At 31.9% G+C, this 25,164-nt stretch overlaps 1 protein-coding gene across 2 annotated transcripts in view; it reads right to left on the reverse strand.

Moving 5' to 3' along the window:
* The window catches only part of LOC145263682 (rho GTPase-activating protein 23-like), a 693,682-nt gene that overhangs the window by 617,073 nt on the left and 51,445 nt on the right, over positions 1–25,164 (reverse strand). The window contains exon 2 of one of the 2 annotated variants that reach the window (XM_080120564.1): positions 5,465–6,464. In XM_080120564.1, the coding sequence (XP_079976690.1) occupies positions 5,465–5,476 (12 nt within the window). In that variant the 5' untranslated portion in view covers positions 5,477–6,464. Of the gene's footprint in view, positions 1–5,464; positions 6,465–25,164 lie in introns of those variants that run through there. The other variant, XM_080120565.1, reaches the window with a different exon arrangement.

Raw genomic sequence — 25,164 nt, forward strand, 5'->3', positions numbered from 1 at the left:
TTCTTTATTTTTTCCATTTTGTTTTGATTTACCCACCCAACCTGGGCAACGCTGGGTACCCCCACTAGTAGTGTATAAATAAAACACTTTTTTGTTTTAAATTATATATATATATATATATATATATATATATATATATATATATATATATATATATATATATTCCCCAAACCTCTAGCCTTGATGGAGGGGAGACTAAAACTGTCTGCTATGGTTTCAAATAATCTGAAAGGGGAGACTTGATTCCAAATATTTCTCATGTTATATCTCCCCACTTTTGGAAATAGGATATGATTATGAATATCTCCACTATCAAATAATCTTTATACACTGTGAAATTTACTTTGTGTATGAAAACCAAAAAGGGGAGATATAACATATGAGAAATATTTGGAATCAGATTATTTGAAACCACAGCAGCAAGTTTAGGTCTCCTCTTCATCAAGGCCAGAGGTTTTGGAGAAATATCAGATTTTTTGTAATTCATATGCAAAACTAGGAAAACAAATGACTATGATTGAAACATTTTATGGCTGTAAAAAAGTGCCAAAAATAGACTCTGGATGATCCCCTTAAAATACGAACTTAATGGCAAATGTCACATAGCTCACTACAGAATTCAGAACATTAGCTTTCCGGCGAGTCTTCATTTGTTAAATTCTGGTCAATAGTCGCTGTGATTTCAAACTTATAAAATTGCCAAAAAAAGGTTGTATCTCTCTCTCTCTATATATATATATATATGGATTTATCTATACTGGTAATCAAATTGAATATTTCATGATATAAAGGCTAATTTCATGATATAAATGTAAAACCATTTTTTGGGAGCGGGGGGGGGGGATGAACACACCAAGACTTATTGGCAATGTTAGCGAAAAGCGAGAGCATGATTGAAAAAAAAAGAAAAACGAAAGAAAATAGAAAAGAGAAAAAAGAGAAAAAGAAAAAATGAAAAAAGGAAAGGAAAAAGGAATGAAAAAGAAAAAGGAATGAAAAAGAAAAAGAAAAGAAAAAGAAAAATGCAATGTAGAGTGATTTTACACAAGGACTTATCTTCTATCTATCTATATATATAAAAGCGAAAATGTATGTATGTATGTGTGTATGTTTGTGTGTCTGCTAAAAACTTTCGAAAATTCACAAACTCCATATCATATCGAAGCCCCATCCTTCACTTGAAAAATATTGAAATATTGGCAAAAAACGTTAATTTTTTCACTCCGAAATCGACAATTTTCGACAGTGGGGGTCAACAAAAACGGTCTTCTCGCGACGACGAGCGGTTCTACGCATGCGGCAGATGACGTCATGACCTGATTTACTTTAAATAGTTGAAAAACTGAACAAATTTCATGTACGTCGTGTTAGGTCAGTCAATTAGCGTTCATTATCTAAACGTTTTGGGTTCGAATCGTGGTGGGAGATGTCTTTTCTATTTTTTTTCGATTTTTTAAATTTAAATATTGAACCAGTGTTATTTAAGCCATTTTTCACGTAACGATCGTTTTTCTGTTTGTTTTTTTTTTTACTTCACTTATCCACTCCCGACCACACACCCAAAAACACCCAGGTACCCACCGATTTTTTAAATTTTAATATCGAAACAGGCTTATTTAAGCCATTTTTCACGTGTTCATTTTTCTGTTTTCATCGTTCATTTGCCTTACGTTAGTTTTTTTGTGTTTTTTTTTTTCGATGTTTTGATTACCTCCCGCTTAATTAAAAACTTTTCTTTTGTTACTTCGCTTATAAAAACAAACCTAGTCATTGATGTAACGCTCGACGACTTCCAGGCGCGCACCTATCTTTCACTAACTCATTCTGGCTGGCCGATTTTATTTTCAAACTTCGCCTCAGGGCTTCGGGTTCGATCCTACTCCCCCCTCCCCGGTTTCTTTTTTATTTAACACCACACACACCTCCAAACACCTGGGCAACGCCGGTTACCCCCGCTAGTCTATAATATAAATCTCACCTGTCTGTTTAAATGTATGTTTGCATGTCTTCCTAAAACTTTTGACAGAGGTGATAGATTTTCACAAGATCGGTATTGTTTTGAAGCTCGACCCTTCAGACGACAAATATTGAAAAATTGTCTAAAAACATTAATTCCTTCACCCACAACCAGGCACTTTTCTACAGGAGGGGTCGCTTTTTTCGTCGATATTTTCGAAAGTCATCCGCTCTTTTCGATTAACTAGCCTTAATTTAAACATTCGCCACTTCCGGGTTGGCGATGGATGCAACGGCAAAGACGTCACGTTTTCTATTTCACGTTCTTTTCGTCCTTCGCTGTACGGGTTTGAGACTGCCTGCCTACTATCACTTTTTTTTTTTTTTTTTTGCTCAACACACATCTCCAAACACCTGGGCAACGCCGGGCACCCAGGCTAGTAAAAACTAAAAACTAACCTCATCAAATGCAATAATCAAAAGCATGTTTGTAAAATAGATCCGTTAAAGAAAAAGTAGGAAAAGAATAAAAAAATGATTGCGAAAGAAAATTAAAACTGAATTAGGAGCCATGTTGCATGTTCATGTTTCACTATGTGATTTGTTCGTAAATTAAATCAGATAATATTCTTTTATTCTATAATATTCTGCCTAAAAATATTTAATGTGATGCGGTAATGTAAAAGGTTGTGTTTGAAATTTCATAGAGATTCACCAAAGTTCAACAAAATGCACCTGAAGAAGGTCGGAGATTACATTGAATAAAATCTGGGAATAACTTCAAACAGTAATTGGAATAATCCAATATATATCCATACTGACGAATGCAAGGAACATGAAACATGTGTTTATGGATATTAAAAATATTTTTTAAAATTATGAAGTTCAAATAAGCACTTTAAGATTAAGATAAAGATTCAAATTTAAATCATGTTTCAAAATTCTCTTTAAAAGATGAAAGCATTATCTGTATCTTATTAATTGTATCTACATTTAAAATACAAGATGTATTTCTCTTGCATTTCAAAACACATTCTTATAAAAGGATTAGAATACTTGAATTTGGAGGTTCAAATTGTCCAACTGGCAGTGCAGTTATGTAATTCATATTGATGAGTATAACAAGCAAAAACATGTTTATGTATATTAAAAAATATTCATAATAATAAATATTAAAAATATTCATGAAAAAATATATACTAAAAATATTTATTAAAAGATTATATATTAAAAATATTTATTAAAAAATATATATCAAAAATATTTAATATATACCAAAAATATTAAAAAAATATATATCAAAAATATTTATTAAAAAAATATATATCAAAAATATTTATTAAAAAAATATATATCAAAAATATTTATTAAAAAAATATATATCAAAAATATTTATTAAAAAAATATATATCAAAAATATTTATTAAAAAAATATATATCAAAAATATTTATTAAAAAATATATCAAAAATATTTATTAAAAAATATATCAAAAATATTTATTAAAAAATATATATAAAAATATTTATTAAAAAATATATATCAAAAATTTTATTAAAAAATATATATCAAAAATTTTATTAAAAAATATATATCAAAAATATTTATTAAAAAATATACATCAAAAATATTTATTAAAAAATATATATATCAAAAATATTTATTAAAAAATATTTATTAAAAAATATATATATCAAAAATATATATCAAAAATATTTATTAAAAAATATATATCAAAAATATTTATTAAAAAATATATATTGAAAATATATATTAAAAATATATATTGAAAATATATATTGAAAATATATATTGAAAATAAGGAAAAAAATCTCATTTATATAAGATGACAATCAACTTGTTAAAATCAGAACAGAGCTAAATCAATACAGCAAAGTTGGCACACAAAGGGTTTGAGGTATTTTTAGTTAGATTTTTAAACTTTTTATAAAAATAGACATTTTTGTCCATCTTTTTTTTTAAATTATTTATTTTTTTCTTACACATAAGTACATTTCAGAATTTGTTTTATTGCAAAATATCAGATTTTAGCTACTTTTAGAAATGGAGAATTTTGCATTATTAATAAATAATAAAGTTAAATGCCATTACCGAATCTCAGATATTCAGTCTGAGGTTTTACCAACTGACCTATCCAGAGTTTTTAAAATATAAAATAGAGCTTAAAACATTACCTTAACAATTATAGCAGTGGCATGGCATAGATTTATGATTTAAATGAGTCATGTTTCAAAACATGAATTTAAACAAAAACAGTATTTTATAAATAAACAAGTAAACGTCATGAATAGCGTTGGTAATTAGTTGAAAACAATTTATTTTGCTTGAAATATGTAGTTCTTTCACAATTATATAATTTTCCCAGTATAAATATGCTTTAACTTAACACATACATACATAAGCTGAGGAGAGAACTTGAATGCCTACTAGACATTGTCCTCACGTGTCTAAGGTCCCTCTGTACAGGGGTTTGTCAGATCAACCTGACATAAGGATACTTTTCCCTACAAGTAAACCCTGATTAAATCTTCAAAATCACACAGAATTCACGGTCCTCATAAGATCTCCTCGGTATGACTAATTTACACTGGCTTATATGAGAAATGGTTCACCTTCTTCCACATTGTAATGCTCATGTCAACCAACTAACAAACGGATGAAGATTAAAACTATGTCGCAAGTGATGTTACTTTAAGTAAGAGCACTAACTGAATACTTTACCAAACAAGATATATTCTTCTCGTAGAATCCAGTCAGACCAAAAGACAAGAAAGAAAGATATACTATAACATATTTAAATAGTCAATTGGGGAGAGGGAAATAATGTTTATAACTTCTTTACCTACTCAACATTTGAGATAGAAAGGAAAACTTTAATGGAATATTTGAATATCTATGCATCTCATATAGAGATCAAGTGTTGGTCCCTAGGAAGGGGTTCCTTGATTCCTGAGAATTTCAACTGAAGTAAAATGAAAAAAGACAGATAACCTGACATAGTGATAAGGGACAAGGAGAAAGTAGAAACCTTTAAAGTTAGTGTCCATAATTGTGTTGCATTAAACACAATTGTGCTGCATTAAACACAATTGTGTTGCATTAAACACAATTGTGCTGCAGGGGAAAAGATAGAAAAATACCAAGGTTTTATGTACAGCATGAAAAGAAACTGGAATCTTATGAAGATCTCTATTCCCGTATTTATAGGAGCAACCAGACTCATGAAAAATAATTTTAAAACTATCTGCCAAACATATCCAGTGGACTAAGTGCAAGAGAGATACAAACAATTATACTTAAAAGGACGGTTAGAATCTTAAAAAGATCTTAGTTGGAATGTATGAAATAGTTGGTGAATGTCTGGCATTTGATAGGATGCCTCATCCCCAACTAAAACAAATGAAAAAAAATATATATATATTTATTTAAAAAAAAAAAAAGAAAAAAAAAGCCCCCCGCCCCCAAATAAATAAAATGTACAAGCTTACCTTGACATCCATGGATTATGTTTAAAAATCCGCTTGTTCTGTTTATAGTAACATTGTATAAATCCAAAGATCGATTCCTTGCTTAAAAAAAATCCATGTTTTATGAAAGCGAAATATTCTAAATGATTTCTTTTTCCAGTCTATTTCTCTGGAGATTCATAAAAAGTATATGAAAGCTGTATTTTCTTTTTCTCTATAAAAAATAATTGTAAAAATATTTTTTTATAAATGTTCTATTATTAGTTTGGAAATCTGAAAGTAGGTCTACCTTATACTGTATTCCTTATAGAAAAGGAGTTTCAAATATTTTAAAGATTTTTTAATAACAATAAAAATGACTAAGAAGTTTAGAGAATGATGAAGGGCTAAGAATTTAAAACAAATTCTAAATTAATAAAATATACATATATTTTTTTTTTAAATTTGATCTAATAATGGCATCAATTTTAGTATGGTAAGAAGGAAAATTTATATAAAAAAAAAAAATGGAACAAATCTAAATAGTGAGAGCTGGACTAAAACTAACATAAAATAAAAAGAGATGCGGTTTAATTATTTGCAAAGCGAAAGAGGTAAGTGGTCACGTGAAACAATGACTCTCTGAATGGACATTTGAGGAAGTTAATTTAGGCCAGAGATGGCTATAAAAAAAAAAAAAAAATCTTGAAAGAAAAGAAAAAAGACAGGAAATATTTGGATGTTTGGCCTCGATGGCACTGAAGAAAGAACTTAGAGTTTGCGTGTAGGAATACCCCAACTAATTGCTACGGTAAACATTTGCATGTCATCTTCTCACAATGAAAAAATTGAAGTTTGTTTGACCTGTTGCATGGCCTTTTTCTTTTAAGTTTATTTTTGGTATTGAATTCTTTTTTCTTTTATTTTCAAATCTCTTATCTCCCACCCTTTATCGTTTTTGGTGCAGTGTTAGCAGCAGTAATCGCACCCAAAATTGCAGTCCCAATTTGGTAGTTAAATCCAGAGACAAAAGATCCAAATCCTGGAAAAATAAGGAAAAAAAAGAAATATTATGAGTCATATCATGAAAAAACATCTGAAAATTTGAATTTAACATATAAACTTATCCTAACAGATTTTTTTTTAAAGTCAGATTCAGATAACATTTAAGTTGACAAAACAAACTTTGCTCATGATAAGCCAATTTTTATTTGTTATTGTTGTACAATGTTATTGGCAATATAATAAAATACTATAATTCTATTCAAAATATGATTTGGTTGTTTTGTTTTACAGCATATCAACTCTTTCCAGGTTATTTAATGATGAATCCAGTTATTTGTGAAAAAGATTTTTATGCTGTAATTTATTTGTATTTTCAAATATTTATTCATGGTGTTTAGTTTGGTTGTTTTGCTGAGAAAATTGTTGTTTTGGGCTTTGTAGATCATGATTGAGGTTTTGCAAAGGGAAAAAACAAAAAACACAAATAGCATCAATGTTTGGTGCATTTTAGGTCAGAAAGCCAATACCACCATACAGCCTGATCTGGTAGTACCAAATACTCAAAATATTGGGGGGGGTGAGAACAAGGCTAGAGTCATGTAAAAATGAGGTACAAAAGAGAGGATGGCGGTTATATACAGGGGTAATCATGATGAACCTTGTATGTTTTATTTTTCAAATAGAATATTAATTACACGGAAAGTGTTCTTTATTCCCTTCATTGGTCAGTACAAAAAAAAAAAAAAAAAGGTCCTAAAACGTTTGCCCTGAACAAGTCCCATCTAATTCTATCTCAGATCTCATTGCAAGAAGGACACTTGGTGCCGATCAGTTGGCCCATCCCATTTGTGATTTATCAGCCAAATCAAACTTGTCCCCCATCCACAGTTTCTTGTTGCTGACCTGGTCAGTCCATTTGACATTGGCCAGGAGTACTAAAGACAACAACAAAAAAAGATATCACACATATTAGATTATCTAGATATGCAATAATCTTATATATAAAGTAAAATCAGGTTTCCCTCATTTCATTGACATTAATAGCTTCCTTACAAAAAGTTAAATCAATAAGGTAAGTCAGTCTGTGTTTGAAAACAAGTGATTTTTCATCGATTTTAATATTTAATCCTGATCAATATTTTGGATTAGTCATAAACTAACACAAAACTGCCGACAGCAATTAATCTAGTTGTAGCCGTCCTTACAATACAATTTTCATTTTACATTTTTGTAATATGAAAACAAAAAAATAGTTGTCATGGTACTATTTGATATATTCTAATGTTGAGAAAATTTAATGTGTATTAATCTCTAAGTGCACCCCTAAAGGACTATGAAGGGATGATCCCCTTAAAATTTCAAATATATCCTACTTTTTATGAAATTTAAATCCTATGTATAAAATTTGGGGCGAGGGGTAAAACAATCGAAGCAGTGCCAAATTTGTAAGTGTTCTTAACTTGAGAACTATGGTGGCTGAATCTCCTTTAAAATTTCAAATATAAACTATTTTTATGAAAATTATATCATGCGTATAAAATTCTCTGGGAAGATAATACAAGTGGTCCTGACTATGTTACTCCCTATGTGTTGAATATCAACATGCCCTTAGTAACTGACGGGAACAAAAAAACCCTTAAAAACTTCAGGTATATATATCTGGCTTTTCTTATAAGTGCTGTTTTAAAAATGAGTTTAACAAATGCATGAATTGTTTAGTTGGTAAATTATCAGATTGAAGGCAGAGAGTGTAGTTTAGATTCTACCTCCTTTCCGGACTGTTTAAAAATTGAAAATTATGAAACTAAAACCTATATTTTCCTTTTTTTTTTTTTTTTTAATTTAATAAGTGCAGAATTTTGGTAATGTAATGTTTCTACATCTGTTTGTTTGCATGCGATCCTCTCTATTGATCTCTAGATCTGCCAATCCACTTATAAAAAAAAACAACAAAATGTACTAAGTACATGCGTTTGTTTTTTTTAGTGGTAAAAAAACAAAAAACAAACAAACTAAAAACAAATATATAACAAATAAAAGGTGCTTGTGAACTTATGCTACCTTGCTGAAATAACATTATTTAGAAACCCATTCTTAACATGAGGAAGGAAGTGGGTTTTGTTAACTATTCTGTACTTTCACCTAACAATTAAATAAAATATATTGAATTTATTTTTAACTCCTTGTCAAGACCATATTTTCGAATCTGTAAAACAAACCTGTCTTTTTTAACTGAAGATATCTAAATAATAATAATAATAATAATAATAATAATAATAATAATAATAATAATAATAATAATTAGGCAGTTTGATAAAGAATTTAATTGTGATGCATTTTGTAATTTTTTACCTTGTTTCCACCTTAACATTTTTCTTTAAAATGACTATCTTTTTCATGTTATTGCTGGTGGTCATCTTGGTATGTGTGTTTTTGCATAGTTTCTCGGGGTTAGGTTTGCGTGCTAGCACGTACCAAGATTGCCACCAGCGATAACATAAGAAATGACATTGCTTAATATCCGGAAAATTACTTATTTGCAGAAAATTTAAATGCGATATTTGTTTTCAGCATACCCTAAAACCTATAAAAGAAATAATTTTAAATGTTAAAATGGAAACAAGGTAAAAAATTAGTGTTTTATTTTTTTGTTTACATAATTGAATTTTCAGTAAAAGAGAATAGAAATGACAAAAATTACCATCAACTGGTGAATATATAGTTGTTGCTTATCAGGATTCCTGGTATCCTGGTACTGTGAAAGCTACACCTAGGATTCATGTAGAGTACAATTTATGGTTGCATCTCAGAAAATAGGGCTATATTTTGGGCCAGATAGAGAGGATTTACAAAATTGGAAATTGGACTGGTTCCAAAATGCATAAGTTCTGGTCGACTATGGGAATTTCCATCTTTTACAGAAATCCAAAATCTATATGAAAAATTTTCGATTTATTTCTGAGATTAATTCATATCTACTCAATTTTTTTTTTCTTTGAGGGGAGTAGTAAATACCGGCCATGAATGCTCTTTAGGCATTCAATGGCTACATCCAAGATTAAGCTCTCCTTTGGTGAGGAGGCAGGAAAATGCCTGCTCTCAATAAAGCTATATTTAAATACCACTATAATACTTAGTTTTGTTCATGAATAGACACCCACAATATGATACCATACGCCAGTTAAAAAAAAATTGAAATTTGTACATCTGAATTTATAATTCATGGCTTATGGTAAAGAGATACATACAAATTTGACTGCATAATCAGAAAGAGCACACAATTTTACATAAGAGTGCCAAGTTTCATAAGAATAGCTTGAAAAATAAATAAATGGTGGCGAAATTACCGAATTTCTTGAAATGTGGAGATTCGTAATTTAGCCCTAATTCTAAAGAAAAATGTCCACGGAAAAGCCTAAATTTTGGCACTTAAAATTCTCATAACTTTTGAACTACTGATGGTATTTGTATAATTCAAACTGTTTTAAGCATCTTTTAGATAACTTTTCATGCAAGTTGAAAAATAACAATTATCTTAAAAGAAAAAAAATCAACTTGTAATGTTATTAATTAAAAAATAATTCTTGCTTTAACTTTAGCATTACGTATTGGTGTTAAAAACGATTTAATGTCAATAAAAAATAAATAGAAAAATGTAGTTTCAAGCTAAAAAGAATGTCAGCATAAATCCGGTTAGAGAAATTTTCCCAAGCAAAGAATTAATCCAATTCTCAAACATCAGAAACGTAATGGTCTTCTTGTTTTGACATCGAAATAGATTACTGAAGAATTCAACAAGATTCAATATATTTTATAAATAAATGTTCTGCCATTTGATTGGTCCGTTCTTCATTACACATGGTTATAAATTTATGGGGCATATCCTCATGCAATGTCAAATATATTGCAACAAAAAGAAATGTAAATAAAAACCATATCAGAAAAATTTTACAAGAAAAGTATCCATGCTTTTTTTCCTTACAAAAATCTTCATGAAAAAAATGTCTGGAGCAATAGTATTTTTATGTTAAAGTTGGGGAAAATACTGCCGGATCATAGTTCACATTGTTTTTGTGGAGTTTTTCACATACATAAAAAGTTTAACTTTTATTATTGTCGCCATTTTTTATTCAAACAATTCATTAAATTTGACGTGCGTGTGCACGCGCTAGACAAACTGTCTAGACCCAGAAGGCCAAGTCAATATATATATATATATATACACACATACACACACTAGCATGGGTGCCTGGCGTTGCCCGGGTGTCTGGAGGTGTGTGTTGAGCAAAAAAAGTGGTAGTAGGAAGCAGGCTCAAACCTGTACTGCAAAGGAGGAAAAGAGCAGGGGGAAAAAGTGACATCTTTGCTGTTACGACCACCGCCAAATCGGAAGTGACATAGGTTTAAATTAAGGCTAAACAATTTAAAAGAGGGGATGACTTTCAAAAATATCGGCGATAAAAGCGACCCCCCCCCCACCCTGTAGAAAAGTGTCCGGTTGCAAGTGAAGAAATTAATTTTTTTAGCCAATTTTTCGATATTTGTCGTCTGAAGGGTCGAGCTTCAAAAACAATACTGATCCTGTGAAAATCCGTTACCTCTGTAGAAAGTTTTAGGCAGACATGTAAACATACATAGATTATTATATTGATAGCTCAAATTTTCGACCCAAATCGATTAAAACGCTTGCCCTATCTCTGAATACCCTTTATGTAAAATTTAAAATGTTTAGACCAGAAACTGTAATTTAGTAGAGACCACAGAGGTCAAATTTTAAAAAAATTTGACCCCTATTATGACCACTTAACATTTATTGTTTTGGGATCAAATCAAGTCATTAAGTTAGATCCATGTCCAAGGAACCCATATCTAAAATTTCAAATGTTTAGACCCAAAATTGGCGGAGGAGTTTGATAGAATTCTCAAAGGTCAAATCGTTGAACTTTGACCCCTTAACAACCAAATCTCTGGTCGAAAACGGATTACAAAGATTTTCCCAAATCTCACTATCCTGCATATCAAATTTCGAGTTTGTAGACTGAAAATTGACAGAGTTATTGTGCAGAGAAATGTACACAGACAGACACTTTCACTTATATATCTCGTTTTCTGTGTTAATGTCACTCCCTAAAAACAAAGACCTACTAGGGAGCGTACTGTAAACATAAATCCACAAAATTTGCATGTGAATATAATGGAAACAGATCTGCATCTCTAGTTGACCCTTAAAGAAGCTAATGACACTTTTCTAACATGATACACAATGAAATGAATGTATTTATAAGCGTTAGTTTAAGAGTATGAACACGAAATATATCAGTAGGTGCTCTCTTTAATATGACGTTGCATATGATGCAAACCTACACTCCAACTCGGGCAGCGCTGAGTAACCCTGCTAGTGGAATAAATAAATTGAAGGGTACAGCTAAAAACATAACAGTCAACAAAATTGCTTTCAACCTATGCCACACGATTTTCATTTGATCAATCACCCCCTTCCCTTTCATTCTCTATCCCACCCTTTCTTTTTCATACCCTATATCTCTACCTTTCTTTTCCATTATTTCCTTCCTCTTCGTTTCTTTTCCCCGTACTCTCTACCTCTCTCTTTCCTTTACTGTATTTCTTTTTTCCCTACTTTCTATCTCTATTTCTTTCCCTTACCTCATACCATCACTCCACCGACTTACCACAAAAGGAACCAAATAACGGAAATACACTTGATATTTATGGTTTTGCATCTCAAAGTCTGAAAGCGTGCATTGCCGATGGCTTCACCTGTTTCGAGATATGGATTTTATATCAGATCATCTTGCACACGGTTTGTTATATAAACGGGTGGTAGAGTAAGGAATCAATACAAGACCTGCAGAGAAAGAATCGGAAGGAATTCTTGGATTACTAGAATCAGAGTCAGATTTTATTAAACTCTGCAAACTCTGAATCCAAAGAAATTTAAATATAAAAAATTTGAGGTGCAGAGATGTCAGAAAAACATCTGATTCACATTTTTGGAGCAGTGATTGCAGTCGAAACAAATTTATTAATTCAGAAATTTCAGTTGGTGGAAATTTTCAGATTTCTACAAAATTGTTGGCAAACTAGACTAGGGTACCATTTATACCTCGAATCCCACAAAACGGTGTTCAAGCCATAGGATGACCAGCCTTTAACTGACCTTAATTTCAATGCACCAACAACTACAAGTTTTCAATGAACATGACATTCAACAACTTCCTTTGTGTACCTAAAACTAAATGAAACTTGGATGAGCAGAGTTTCTTTCCAAAAATCTATGTGGAACACAATATGATGGGACTGTTTTTCAGTTGCCTACAGCATGGTCATTTTGAAGTTCAATGTTAAATTCTTTTTGATGCATCTCATCAAGTAATCAAATTCAACCCAGATCCAACCATGATCTGCAATTCAAGGTGTTAGATTAACCATTCACTCAACACGAATAATTAATTCTTGTCCTTGAATGGCTTTTGGGCAATGATGAGCGGCGATCTGTTAATAAATTAACACTTTTTTTAGTTAAGTACACTGGATATTGCAATGAGTTTACAACGTAAACTGACGAACACTCAGAGGCAAGTAACTGTTTGAATAGGTAAAACATGCCTGCTTACATCGAGCCACCCAAAATATTGTCCACATTGCTGTCCACATATTTACTTAAACACACACTGCTTCCCTGCTAACTACAACATGGTCGTTTTCAAATTCAATGTTAGCAAATTCTTATTGAGATGACTCATTAAGTAATTAATTTCTGTCTATCTCCAACCACCGTTTACAATCCTCAAGGTGTTAGACTAACCATCCACCTGGCACAAACCATTAACCCTTGTCCTTAAGTGACCTTTGAACCTTTATGAGCGGTGATTCAGTGAAAAAAAAATGTTTTTAGAATGATTGAATAAAGAAAATTTTATCATTTATGACGAAGTTTTATGACAAATATATGCTGGATATAATATTTTTAATTGCTTAATCCCCCCCCCCCCCCGTGTCTTTGATCATGTTAAAGTTATAAATTACTTTTATTCTCGTTTTATCTTTGTTTTTCAGATGGCTAACACAGGAAAAACTGATCACATTTTTAACTTTGATGATGAAGATATATTGATAATAATTATACTAATAATATCATTTCTTTGCCTGTTCACTTTTTCTCAGAAACTAAGGCGATTTGGTTGAAATTTTGTATTGACCTTTGTCATGATAAGGTGCAGTGAACTAAGTATTATGGTATCCAATTGATGCACATAAAAGATTAATAGGGATTTGTACTTAACAGAAATAAATTAGCCCAAATTTAACCATATTAAACCATAAAGCACACATTCTTAGTCAATGGGCTATAACTTTTGCCCGATTTTCATGGCCAAAAAGTCTAGTTTAGATATATTTAAAAAAAATTTCCACTTTAATTATTCTAATTAGCTGCAATTTGACCAAATAACTCATCTTTTTAGTTTGTCAATCATTCTCACCCTTTGACTGTATTTTGTTTAACCATTATTGTTTAAATGAAGGTCAGTTCAAGAAACACTTTTACATAAAAACATATGGCACTTGTGTAGAATAGTGAATTTTGAAATCGACGCATTTCAGGTGAAAATATTATTGCATACTTACGTATCATGTCGAAATTAAGAGAAATTTCAAATTTACAAAAAAAAAATGATCCCATAGAAATATAATGACAAGTAAAAATAAAAGTTATCAATTTATAGTTTTATTGTATGTTTCAATGTGGAAAGGTCCTTAAACTTAACAGTATTCGATCGTTTTGACAAGACTGATTTATTTCCTTTGCACCCATTAACATCTGCCATTTCAAATAAAAAATGTGAAGCCCTTATTGCAAATGACTTTTTTTTAATAAGATCTAGCACATCTTTTATTAGATTATTTTTTGTTTTTTAGAATTTATACTAATTTTGACATGATACATAAGTAGGCAATTATACTTTCACCTGAAATGCGTTCGTTTCAAAATCTACCATACTGCACAATCACCAAATAAAGAAATAATGTTTGTCTTTCAGCACTAAAATCGGACATTAAAAAAAGACATCGGTTGTTAGCTTAATAGCTCTTTCTTTATGTACGAAGGAATTCATAGCTGAGTTTATTTCGTAGTTCAAAATTTTTATCAGTTTCTTTAAACTCTTAAAAGGTCAAGCATTATTCGAACTGTCAACATTTGTAATGCTCACGTGACAGTTTTCTGTAACGTTGATTTACTAATGCTGCATAATCTACCAACCGGCCAACAAACGGACAGAGATTAAAACTATACATTTATATAGTACTAGAAGAATACTCGTCCCAGGACAGGGAAAATTATTTTTTACTAAGGAATCCTCACTTATCAAGACCGAAAGTTCATTCAAAGATGAAGGTTAAATGAGTGTCATAGGGACGGAGAGACAATGCTATGATGATTGATAGTTGATGATAGTGATGGGACAGAATTTAATTATCTGAAAGGGTGGTTCAGCAAGAATTTATTTACATTGGACGTGTTACTGTTCCACACAGAGAGCCAGTTCTAGGAAAGAAACTTTGCTTAACAGTTTTGAACCACTTTCAGGTCTCCTTATGAAGATTAAAATCAATGCATAATACCACTAAACCTTATGTCTAGAATGCCTACTCAAATTTTGATGAAAATTCATTACATGATTTTGATTTTATGAAAACAAAAATGTTTAAAATTTAAGACTCAAGTTTCAGTGATCTTAAGGGAAAATAAAAAGGTGAATCAAATGAGGTATAGGTTATTTAAACAGTTATATTCAATTTAGCTTAAATTTACGTTTTTTGAAAACATGACAAATACAGACTTTATTTTTAGCGCCACTGTATATATGCATATACACACACACAAATACACATTGGTCTTTATTATAAAGCATTGGATTAAATGTTCACAAAAGGAATGGGCATAAAAAATAACTTGTTAAAAATCAATGAATATTCTGTTCCTCATTCCATCCAAACATCGTAGTGATCGAATTAAATGTATGTAAAATCCACATAGAAATCAAAATTTATTCAAATCAATTTTTTTTTTATCATAAATCAGTGGAATCGAAACTTGTTGTTCCTGAAATAGAATCCCAGTTGAAGGAAGGAAGGAAGGAGATTGCGCTTATCCAGAGACAATTTATTGGAAACTGGATTCCAATTTGTGTTCAACAATATTTTTGAAATAATAACCAGAGTTTGGTTTCTTTTTGTATTTTATATATTTTATTATAAGGAAAGGTTTGGAATTGATTTGAGAAATTTTTTTTTTTATTATTATTAAAACAATATAAGAGTATTAATCTTTATAATACTAATAGTTCGTGGAGTTTGTTTGAAATTTGCAGTAGCATAATTGTGGGCTATCGATGAAGGAAAAGGGGGGGATAAGAATGAGGAAGAAATGGAAGAGAAGGAAGAAGAGAGGGAAGAGGAAGAGAGAAGTAAAAGAGGTGGAAGAAGAAAGAAAGGTGAAGGAAGAAATCAGTAAGAAAAGAGGAGGAGGAGGAGGCGTGAAGCAAGAGGAGGAGGCGTGAAGCAAGAGGAGGAGGCATGAAGCAAGAGGAGGAGGCGTGAAGCAAGATTTGGAGGCGTGAAGCAAGATTTGGAGGCGTGAAGCAAGAGGAGGAGGAGGAGGAGGCATGAAGCAAGAGGAGGAGGAGGAGGCATGAAGCAAGAGGAGGAGGAGGAGGCATGAAGCAAGAGGAGGAGGCGTGAAGCAAAAGAAGGAGGAGGAGGCGTGAAGCAAGAGGAGGCGTGAAAAGAGGAGGAGATGGAGACATGAAGTCAGAGAGGAAGAGGCATGAAGTAAGAGAGAAATGAAAGGAAAGGAGAGAAAGGAAGGGGAAGGAATGAAAGGCATATATAAAAGGAAATAGAAAAAGAGAGGATGTAGGGAAGGAAGAAAAAAGAGAAAAATAAGAAAAAGAATGAAGAGTTGAAAACACAAAAAAGTAAAAAAAATAACATAATTATGAAAAATGTCCCACACGACAAAATGTCTAAATTTTTGTGATATTAAAAAAAGCCGATCAACAATTAATGTTAAAAAATATTGATATTGTTTTGGTTTGGGGCATTTTTCATAATTCTGAAATTTTTTTTCCAATTCTTTAAATTTTGTTAAAAAATTTTTTAAATTGAAACCAAAAAACCTTGAAAAACGAACACATCTTTTCAGAATCCTAACTATAGATAACTAAAAAAATACCAGTCCCAGGATGGGTAAAATTACTCCCTTCCCTCCCGCCAAACAGAACAGATTTGCATAACTTTTATATCCGTCTTTACAAAGATTGAAATTAAGACATAATGATACTAAACCTTATGCTTAGAATCCTTCCATTGTACAAAAATCCATTACATTATTTTAATTTTTACAAATATCTAAAATTTAACGCTTAAGTTTGTAGGGTCTTAAGAATAAACTGAAATGCAGAGAATCTTGCTTAACTTTTGTTTAATGACAATGGATAAAATTTAATGCAAATCTGAAATATTTGAATTTTAAAATGGGAGATTATGCCCATATTATTTCTCCTAAAACCCCTTTAACTGAAATTTGGAAAATACTTAATTGATGTTTAATATCAATTGTTAATTTCACAAAAACAAAAGGTACCTGAATTTTTACAAAGGTCTTTGAATAAAACTTAATTTAACTAAATATAGCCCATATTTGGAAACTTTATGCCTCAAAATTGCAAAATTCATAACGATTGGTTAATTAGTTTAGGAGTGAATGCTATACATACAAATATATAAACATATGAATATACTTAACTTTATAATAAGTGCTATATGAGGAATAAAATACAGAATATATCATGAATATGAAATGCCATGGAGACAAGATAAAAAGAGCAAGGGAAAACAAATTAAACACGGGAAGAAATAAAAAAAAAAAACGAAGAAATTTATCAGGAAGGATTTTAAATCCGAAATAAGTACTTCAACTTATAAAAAAAGATCTTTTTCTGCATCTTAGCATGTTTTTAAAACACTTCATCTGTTTATTCTTTATTTTTCATATATATATATATATATATATATGTTTTACTTCAACACCTGATGATGATTTGTGGACGAATCGAAAGCGCTCGTGACAGCAACAACTATGGAACTTTTATTAATATTTTTGATAGAAAAAAGATTATACAGAAAATCGCAAAATTAAAGAATCATAAAGCAACGTGTCTCCGTTGCATTTAATATTTGTTTGAATATATATATTTTTTTTTCAGTCCCTTCACCCCAAACAAGGCATAGTGCCACTTGAACATAAGGGGCTACTAATTGGGACCATGCCTAAAAAAGATTGTTGTTGGTTTACATTGTATTTGAACTTCTGCATATCAGCACAGTTTGGGAAGTAGGTAGCAGGAAGGGAATTCCTAAGTCTAGCCATTCTAGGGAAGAAGCTATTAGAGTAGAAAATTTTTTTGACATTTAGAGACCTCAACAGTGAAGGGGTGTGATTCTGTTGCTAAGCAGGTTTGTTGGGGATATATACGTCGAGGGGGCACAAGTACAATGAGTTCATCAGAGCACATTCCATAAAAATACTTGTAAAACAGGCACAGAGATGCAACATTGTGGCGATGGGACAGGGGTTGGAGTCTAGTTGATAAAGTGGGACCTATTAGATTTTTTGGACCCTATCTAATAGTGAGACTAGTGGCAGATACATCAGCCCAAATGTGACAACAATACTCTGCATGGGTGAATGGTGGCTTTGTAGAGACAGGATACTCTCAGGTGGGAGTAGTTTTTTAGCATGATAGAGGGAACCCACCTTCCTTGCAGCAATCTTCACAATGTGTATAATGTATTTATTCCAGTTCATATTTCCTGTGAATGTTAAGCCGAGGAGTTTGAAGGAAGAATTCTCAGGTAGGATGTTATCAGTAGAAGTACTAACTTCACCAATTTATTTTCAAATAATTTAAGTACAGTATGATTTAATATGGTTATTACGAGGATGAATTAAATCACCATTCAAATATTTGTTATAACAATTTTAACTAGTGGTGGGGAGAGGGGCATTGCTTACCAAGATCCAAAGGCCACTCGAGAATAAGGGTTACTGAGTGTCAGGTGAAACAACACCATTATTATCGGTAATGGTGGAACTTGGATAGTGTTTAAGAGGACAATTCAACAAAAACTTGTTCACGTTAGACTTGAAAACGGCCATGTTATAGTCAGTTGGGAAGCAGCCCCACAATATTGAGTTCAATAGACGGACAGTTGCTCATTTACTTTGTTTTTTGTAGTGCCACTATTGTAGAATGAAGTGACTTTCTTCCACTTGACTGTGCCTATTTTCAACTGAATCCTTCCATCTCTTCTCTTTCATGTCATAAGAAATGAAAGTAGATTCAAGCTGCTTCCATCTACCTTGCCGTCTCTTTCTTTTCTCCTATTCTCCTTTCCTTCATTGTTTGCATCGGTTCATAGACCTCAATTCAAGTTGTTCTCTTCCCACTGGTAATTCAAACATTATATATACAAAAGCTAAAAGACTTGCAGAGGAATAATACCAGTAGCGTATAGGGGGTGGGGAGTGTAGCATTCATTCATCAAAATGATTTCTTTTTTTTTTTTTCAGAGGAAAGGCATCCATTCATCAAAATGATTTTTTTGGAGGGGAGGGAACATCCAGTCATATTCAAACCATCTTTCTTTCTTATAATCAATCAAAAAGTTGGCCCTGGGCATCCCAAGTATTTCCTTGCCCCAAGTATTTCCTTTTCGAGGGTCTATTTGTGATTGCCTCCATTAGAGTTCATGTATCTCAGCACTATATGATAGGCATAACTGGTCATTAATGGTACACAACAAAACTTCTATCCTGGTCTTGTAGCAGTCTTGGTTTTCTTTCATAGCATATCGGTCCTTTTCAGGTTATTGAATGTCAAATCTACTACTTTTAGAAAAAGTTTTTATGCTTCAAATGAGGTTTGTTTTATTTAGTTGTTTTGCATAGGAAAATTATCATTTTTGACTTTGCAGAAAATGAGTTTTGCAAAAGGAAAGGCAAAAAACAATAACATCAATGTTTGGTGCATTTTAGGTCAGCTAGTCAGAATCTTCAGACAGCCTGATTTGATAGCACCAGATATATCAGTTTTGTGCTTGAAATCTGATACCTATGGAAAGAGAATTTGTTGTAGGAGTCAAAAGATTTAATAAATTCCACCTACCTAGATAACAACGGATTCCAGTGGGTAAACCGATATAGGGAGAGTCTTCAGACAGTTGTTAGTAATTATACAAAATGCAGGGATCTCATTGGCAGGATTCAATATACATATCTGATCTTTTGCCTGGCTGTGAATCATGGTTCACAATGAAATGTCAGAACACGATCTTGGCTGCAACACGTTGGATGGAGAAAATTGCTGGTCTCACTTTACATCCTGCCATGAGAAAATATGTTGCATAACGATGCCTTAAATGGCCACATTGCTCTAAAATGCTCCAAAGTATGTCCTGCATTGACGTTCATGGCTCAAAACCCCATTCTAGGTCATTTAAGCAGATCAATTGTGACCCAATACTGGCAGGAAATACAAGAGAAATGGCAACAGGCAGGAAAATTTTGAAATCATACATGAAACATTTAACGTTGAGACAAGAAGACAAAAATGAAATTGAAAAATACTTCACTGACATGTCACACATTATGTACCTTTTTATAGGTTACAAAAACATTAGTATTACTCGCGTTTGTGGTAATTTGCATCATTTAAAGTAATTGAACTCCGATCTTGAATGTTATTTGCACAATATTTCTGCCAATGTTCAGGTGTGTCTCATCGAACTTAGGAATCTGTACAGAATTTAAAACCTTTTTTTGAAAACATGCGAATACCTTGTGCAATGGATCTAAGTGCTCAATAATAATCAATTCTAAGTTTAATTGGTTCTGGAGGTTGAAGGTTCAATCTTCAGTACAGGTAATACTACTAATAAAATCATGACTTACTTAAGACTTCATAACAGATGGAACAAGAGCAAGTTATCCCTGCCCCCCCTCCCCGTGGATTAAATAAAGAGTTATGTTAAAAAATTCCATATGAATTCCAAAGTTTGACAAAACGCATCTGAAGAAATTTCAACATTACTTCGGTCAAAACGTTGTGAGAATAACATCCAACTGAATGTTATATATTTTAAAATTAATTTGGAATTCTTTTTGAGATGAGTAATTTGTATAATTCATTTTATGTGGATAGAGATGTCGAATATCTACGATTCCAGGTGAGCATTGTCTGAAGGTAGCAGTTTTAATCCCACCCAAAGCCGGTCAGAGGATCAGTTGGCCAAACCGTGGTGAGATGACAACAACTATGGAAGGCAGTGATTGCTGTGGATGCAGTTAGTAGATTCGACATTTCTATCCCATCGCAGTTAACCACCTGAAAAAGGCCAGAGGAATAATTGGCCGAAACGTTGTGAAAACAACTAGAAGATAAGGCCACAAAAATAAAATGACATCCAAGATGAGAACAATAGTCTTAAATAATCAAAATTATCAATCCTTATGTCAAAAATTCCGAAACAGACCAAAACTGAATTGTTATAAAACAAACAGAAGTAACCTCAAACACAAGTGACATTTTATTTAATGTCCCACCTCCAGTGACATTTCATAAGTAGAATGACAAAGCATGTGAACAACATAAAGGAATTGTCAACATTGGCGAAGACAGACACAAAGAAAGAGACACAATAATTAAGAATGTCCGAATGGAGAGAGTGGGGGAACTTAACTTTCCACCATTCATCCCTCCTACACCCTCAGAAACAATTCATGAAAAATTCTACCCCCTTTCAACCACTCATGGCAAAATTCTTTCTATTACAAAACACTTCTGGATACATCCTCACACCTCAAAGAGAGGCGTTGTCTGTGGGTCGCTATTTATTTGCATCCCCACAAGGGCAGAATTAGAAATAAGGTCGGATTTTGATGTGGGATAAAATCCATCTTCCCCAAAACGAGCATTATGGTTTGGATCAAAAATAAAAATTGCCTCAGTCTAGAAATATTTCTCCTTCACTGACCAAAGATAGAAAAGATGAAATATAGTAGCAGAACAGATACTACACTTTTCTCCTGGCAATAACCAAGAATGCCAGACTGAATGGAGGGTAAGTTAAAACCCGAATCTCACTAATCTTTACAGAAACAATTAAAAAACTTCTACCACCTTCAACAATTCATGGCAGATTTCTTGGTAAAATAGAAAAATATTAACTTCATCATGGTCGTCATATCATTAATTGGGGTAGGGGTGGGGCGGAAATAATTTGTTTTCAACAGTTTATTCAATTCTTAAATAAAATCAAACTTTTTTTATAATTGGGATATTTTTTATTTGGAAAATATTTTTAGATAGTTCAATTATTAAACAAATAATTATATTACAAACTAATAAACAATTATTAACAATAATTTAAAATTGTTTTCTGTTTTTAGAAATGATAAAAATATACATTTCACCAAAAGTTTAAAACAATTCGGGACTTTATGTGAGGAATATCTAGCTCCTCACAAAAACTTTAAATCATTCATGGCAGAATTTTTTGTTACAAAACGCTTTTTGGATATGTCCTTACATCTGAGACATTGGTAGTAGATCGATCATGCTTAAGTTCGAAATAGCATTATTTTATTATTTACTATTTTTTTATTTTAATTTTACTCCAAACAATACATATTGTCACTTAGAATGTAAGATGCTACTATTTGGGATTGTGTCTAATAGGGGAGTTGAGCATCAAGATGTCTGTTCATATTACATTTCATCTTCTGCAGGTTGATACAGTCAGGGAAGTCCAAAGTCTAGCAGTCTGAGGGGAAAAAACTATTAAAGTATAAGAGTGTCTGGTATCTAGGGAGCTCAACATTGAAAAGGTAGGATTTTTCTGTTAGGTTAATTGAAAATATTTACGTCGAGGACGTATAAGTCTTAGTTCATCAAAGCACATTTAATTGAAGTACAAGGTGTCCAAAAAGTCACTGAAGGGTTTTGAATTTAAATAGATTCTTTAGTTTTGATGATATCTTTCTGTAATTTCAACACAATCTAAGACATTGGGAAATTTAAAAAAAAAAAAAATGGGAAATTGAAAGAAAAAAAATGCAAAATTCAAACAAATTTTATTTATGTAAAATAATTGTATTTTCAATTTTGTCCATTTTCAGCTTCACATATTTGTGCTCTTTCCAAAACATTATTCATGAAAGATTGCAGAATCTCTGGATTGTAATTTAACTCTTATTTTGTTCCTGATGTTTTCCTTCAATTCTTGCAGGGTTTGGGGTTTGTTAACATAGACTCTTTCTTTAAGATATCGCCATAAGAAAAAGTCGGGGCTAGTCAAGTCTGGGGAACGTGGTGGCCATTTGACATTGCCATAGCGAGATATAATGTCGTCAAAACATTGTCTGATTTTGGTAAAACAATTTCACAACTTGCGTACATTGTTTAATGCTATACTTATCCAAAATTAATTTTTAAAATATTATTTGTGAAATATTTGAAATAGAGAAAAAATAATCATTAATGGTAAAATGACAAAGATTTTCAACCCTTCACTGACTTTTTGGACATGCTGTACTTGTAAAACAGGTACAGGCATGCAATATTGTGGCGATGTGACAGAGGTTGGAAATTGGTTTACAGTGTGTGACCTTTTAGACTTGAGACTCTTTCTTAAACACTATATAAGAGTGAAAAACTTGTGGCAGATGCACCAGCCGAGATTTGGCAACAATACTCCGTGCATGGGTGAATCTTCGGCTTTGTGAAGATGTATACTTTTTGGGGTGAGAAATTTTCTGGCACTGTCGAAGGATCCCACCTTTTTTGCAGCAGTCTTGGCAATGTCCCTAATGCATTTTTTCCAATTCATGTTGCTTGTGAATGTTAAGCTGAGGAGTTTGAAGGATGAAGTCTCAGGTAGGGTGTTATTTATTATGGCAATCAGTGGGTGAGAAAGGTTTTTGTAGTTGTTAAAAGATAGACGCTTAGTCTTGGTAGCATTAAATGTTACTATCCATTTACAGCTCCATTCCACTAGATTAAAGTGCTCCTACCAATTCCTTTGATATGTGTACGTTTGTCCCTGATGTTTATAAAGCATAGTGTTATCAGCAAATATACCCATCTATTAGTTTTGTTGAAATAAACAATGCAAGCGCATAAAATACAAAACTTTCAATAAATTAAATAATGTAGCTGTAAATTCCAATTCACCAGAATGCATTTCAATTTCTTCATAAAACGTCAGTTTTTCCTTTTTTAGCTTTAGCAAATATATTCAGTTAATTATATATAAATAATTACTAGTAGAAAAAGAGACCCATTTAAAATTTAAAGAGTCTGGATCAGAGTTGGATCATTTAAAATTTTAGGAGTCGGAGTCAAATATTTGGGTGTTGAATCAACAGTTCTGATGAAAACACTGCTGATTATCCATACGAGTGTCTATTGAAATTCAAGACACTTTAAAAACACACTGAGCCGAAAAAAAGAAATCATGCAATTTTTTGTTAAATGTTATCACTTAAAGCCCACTCAGATGTACAAGTTATCTTTTTATTTATTTTTTTGTACATCCTAATGTTGGCTTAATATTATCCTCTTATACTTGCATATATGCTGATCATCTACACAGGCATGCAATGATATATTTGTTTACCTACATACGACATAATCACGTTGACACACTGGTTCTCGTTGGATCACTGAAGTTAAACAATGTTGAGCCTGGCCAGTACCAGATGGGTGACTATTTGGAAATACCTAGTGCTGTATGTAGAAAGAGGTCGACATTTCCTTTGATTGGGATATACATGCGACTGAGGATCACTTGGGAATTGAATATTCCCAGGATACTCCTTGGGAGGAAGCTAGTTCAACCTGCCTAGAGTGAATGCCACTTGATTAGTCATTAGACGCAATTAGCTATAGGGTTGCATATATTCCTATGATTCTATATCTATCCTGTTCAAACATATTTCTATGTATAAAGTCCCGTAGGTGTGTATGTTTATATATTTCTATGTATAAAGTCCCGTAGGTGTGTATGTTTATATATTTCTATGTATAAAGTCCCGTAGGTGTGTATGTTTATATATTTCTATGTATAAAGTCCCGTAGGTGTGTATGTTTATATATTTCTATGTATAAAGTCCCGTAGGTGTGTATGTTTATATATTTCTATGTATAAAGTCCCGTAGGTGTGTATGTTTATATATTTCTATGTATAAAGTCCCGTAGGTGTGTATGTTTATATATTTCTATGTATAAAGTCCCGTAGGTGTGTATGTTTATATATTTCTATGTATAAAGTCCCGTAGGTGTGTATGTTTATATATTTCTATGTATAAAGTCCCGTAGGTGTGTATGTTTATATATTTCTATGTATAAAGTCCCGTAGGTGTGTATGTTTATATATTTCTATGTATAAAGTCCCGTAGGTGTGTATGTTTATATATTTCTATGTATAAAGTCCCGTAGGTGTGTATGTTTATATATTTCTATGTATAAAGTCCCGTAGGTGTGTATGTTTATATATTTCTATGTATAAAGTCCCGTAGGTGTGTATGTTTATATATTTCTATGTATAAAGTCCCGTAGGTGTGTATGTTTATATATTTCTATGTATAAAGTCCC

Source organism: Euprymna scolopes, chromosome 39 (assembly GCF_053919585.1).
Source record: "Euprymna scolopes isolate OS-2025 chromosome 39, ASM5391958v1, whole genome shotgun sequence".
Taxonomy (NCBI): domain Eukaryota; kingdom Metazoa; phylum Mollusca; class Cephalopoda; order Sepiida; family Sepiolidae; genus Euprymna; species Euprymna scolopes.